At 43.2% G+C, this 2,500-nt stretch overlaps 1 protein-coding gene across 2 annotated transcripts in view; it reads left to right on the top strand.

Annotated features, from left to right (window-relative positions):
* LOC119579012 overlaps positions 1 to 2,500 on the top strand; it is an 81,167-nt gene that overhangs the window by 16,871 nt on the left and 61,796 nt on the right. For both annotated transcript variants that reach the window (XM_037926707.1, XM_037926706.1), the window contains exon 3: positions 1,231 to 1,258. In XM_037926707.1, coding sequence (XP_037782635.1) covers positions 1,231 to 1,258 — 28 coding nt within the window. The remainder of the gene's footprint in view (positions 1 to 1,230; positions 1,259 to 2,500) is intronic.

Raw genomic sequence — 2,500 nt, 5'->3', positions numbered from 1 at the left:
AGGGGGAAGGGAGAGGGAAAGGGGGAAGGGGAAAGGAGAGAGAGAGGGGAGAGGGAAAGGGGGAAGGGGAAGAGAGAGAGAGAGAGAAGGGGAAGAGGAATCTATTATTTATATATATTATATAATATATATAAATATATAAGATATATTACATTATTATTATATTATATAATATATATTATTTATTTATTTATTTAATATTAAATCACGGATTGTCACAGGGCGGGTTTGGCGCCCCCGGGCCTGGGTATAAAAAAGTCCCATGTCGAAGGTTGGGACTTCCTTGATCCCCGAGTCAAGGATCGGTTAAAATCATTTCGTCTTTTTTTCTTCTTCTTTTTCCGTTTTTTTTTTTTTTTTTTTTTTTTTTTGGGGGGGGGCGGACTATCGTGATGGATGGAGAGGGGGGAGGGGGAGGGGGAGGGGGAGGGGGGAGGTATTAAAAGATCAGATTATGAAGTGGCGTCGCGTTAGGAAGGTAATTCAATATAGATAGATAAATAGATAGAGAGAGATAGAAAGATAGATAGATAGATAGACAGACAGCTATAGATAGGTAGAGATATAGATAGATAGAGATATAGATAGATATAGATAGCTAGATAGAGATAGATAGATAGATAGATAGATAGATAGATAGATTTTTTTAAGGAAGTCGTTTCGGGGTTAACGGTTAACGGAGAGTTCAAGAAGATTTACGTTTTGACCTAAATAGAAAAACGATAGATAAATGAAAATATAAATGAATTAAAAGCATAAACTGAGACGAACGGTATAACGTTATTTCATTTTGCCGCGATGACTCAGCATGTTTGGAAGAACAAGACGATAGATCAGCAATGAAAACAAAAAAATAATAAATAAATAAAAATAAAAATCATATATATATATGGTTTTCTTATTTATTTCTCATAAGCACTTCTACGTTTCTTTAAATAGAGTTTTTTTTTCGCCATTGCAAACAGCCTCACGAAGCCGCGATTACATTGCGTTCATTAAGTAGCCACGACACACATAATTGCGAATAGCGGCCTCTGTTGCAACATGTTGAAATTTTACACCGTGTTGAAAAGCCGCTATATATATGTCTGTGCATGTTTTTTTTTCCTTTGTGGATTCTTGTTTGTTGTTTTTGTTGTTGTTGTTTTTTTGTATTTGTTAAGATGTTAGTGTGTATGTTTTTGAGTGTCTGACGCGATGGATTAAAAAAAAAATCTTTCTCTTCCACAGGAGGACGATCTTTTCCACTGTCCAGAGAGTAAGTACCGACATGTGGCAACACCGCAGCAGCTGATGCCACATTACTGTTCTCGGCAGGTTAGGGGGGAGGGGGGGAGGGGGAGGGAGAAAACAAGGGAAGGGGAGGAGGAGGAGGAGGAGGAGGAAGGGAGAAGAAGAGGAGGAGGAGGAGGAGGAGGAGGAGGAGGAGGAGGAGGAGGAGGAGGAGGAGGAGGAGGAGGAGGAGGAGGAGGAGGAGGAGGAGGAGGAGGAAGAGGAGAAGGAAGAGGAGAAGGAGAAGGAGAAGGAGAAGGAGAAGGAGAAGGAGGGAGAAAGCCAAGGGAGGGAGGAAGGAGGGAGGGAGAGGGGGAGAGGGGGATGGGGGAGCGGTTAAGCCCAAGGTCTACTTCATCATTCTTTTCAGGATCCTATGTAGCTATTGCAGTCTCCCCAAAAGCTTTTGTATTTCGAAACATAAGGAGGGATGTATGGAAATCTATTTAACTTTATATGTTTTTATCTCTCTCTTTTTTTTTAATCGCCGAAAAAAAGCTTAGCAAGAGGTCACAGAGGTTCTTGAGTTGCCTCATGACGAAGTTTTTTTTTAAATATTATTATCTCGACTCAAACTTCCATCCTATCAAACCTTTGCCCTTCAAACGCGGAGCTATTAAAGAAACGCCGTCAAAGTGGTTTCTTGCTTTTCTCTTCTCTCGTTTTTTTTTCCGTGTTCGTTTTTATTTTCGTTTTTCAAGGTCACCCGAGTCCATTCTTCGTGACCTTTGTCCTGATCGTTCGGACACGCCTGGGATGACCTTTCTCTAGCTTCGTCTTTGTCCTCCTGAGTCCCTTTGGGCCGGCATTCTGGCTTCACCTTTTTACCCTGCCTCTCTCTTACCCTGTTTTTTTCTCTCTATCCTAGCTCCTCTACCTGTCTTTTTTATCTTAGCTTCCCTAACCCTGCCTCCTTACCCTGTGCTTGACCTGTCGACCCTGTGTTTCTGTCTTAGCCTGTCTACCTGTCTCTCTACTTTGTCTCCTATCCTGCCTCTCTTCCCTTTCCTCTTCCCCTGCCTCTCTTCCCTTTCCTCCTCCCCTGCCTCTCGGTCCCCGTCGCCTTACCTTGCCTCTCTACCCTTCAGCCCTCCCCTGCCTCCATCCCTGTTATCGCACCCTGCCTCTATCCCTGTTATCGTACCCTGCCTCTCTCCCCTGTCGCCGTAACCCTCTTCCTCACTGTGTCTCTGTACCCTTCCTCCTGCCTCGGGATTCGAACTGGGGT

This window comes from Penaeus monodon, chromosome 11 (genome assembly GCF_015228065.2).
Source record: "Penaeus monodon isolate SGIC_2016 chromosome 11, NSTDA_Pmon_1, whole genome shotgun sequence".
Taxonomy (NCBI): Eukaryota; Metazoa; Arthropoda; class Malacostraca; order Decapoda; family Penaeidae; genus Penaeus; species Penaeus monodon.
Note: the sequence above shows the minus strand (reverse complement) of the source record. Positions and strands in the feature narration are given on the sequence as shown.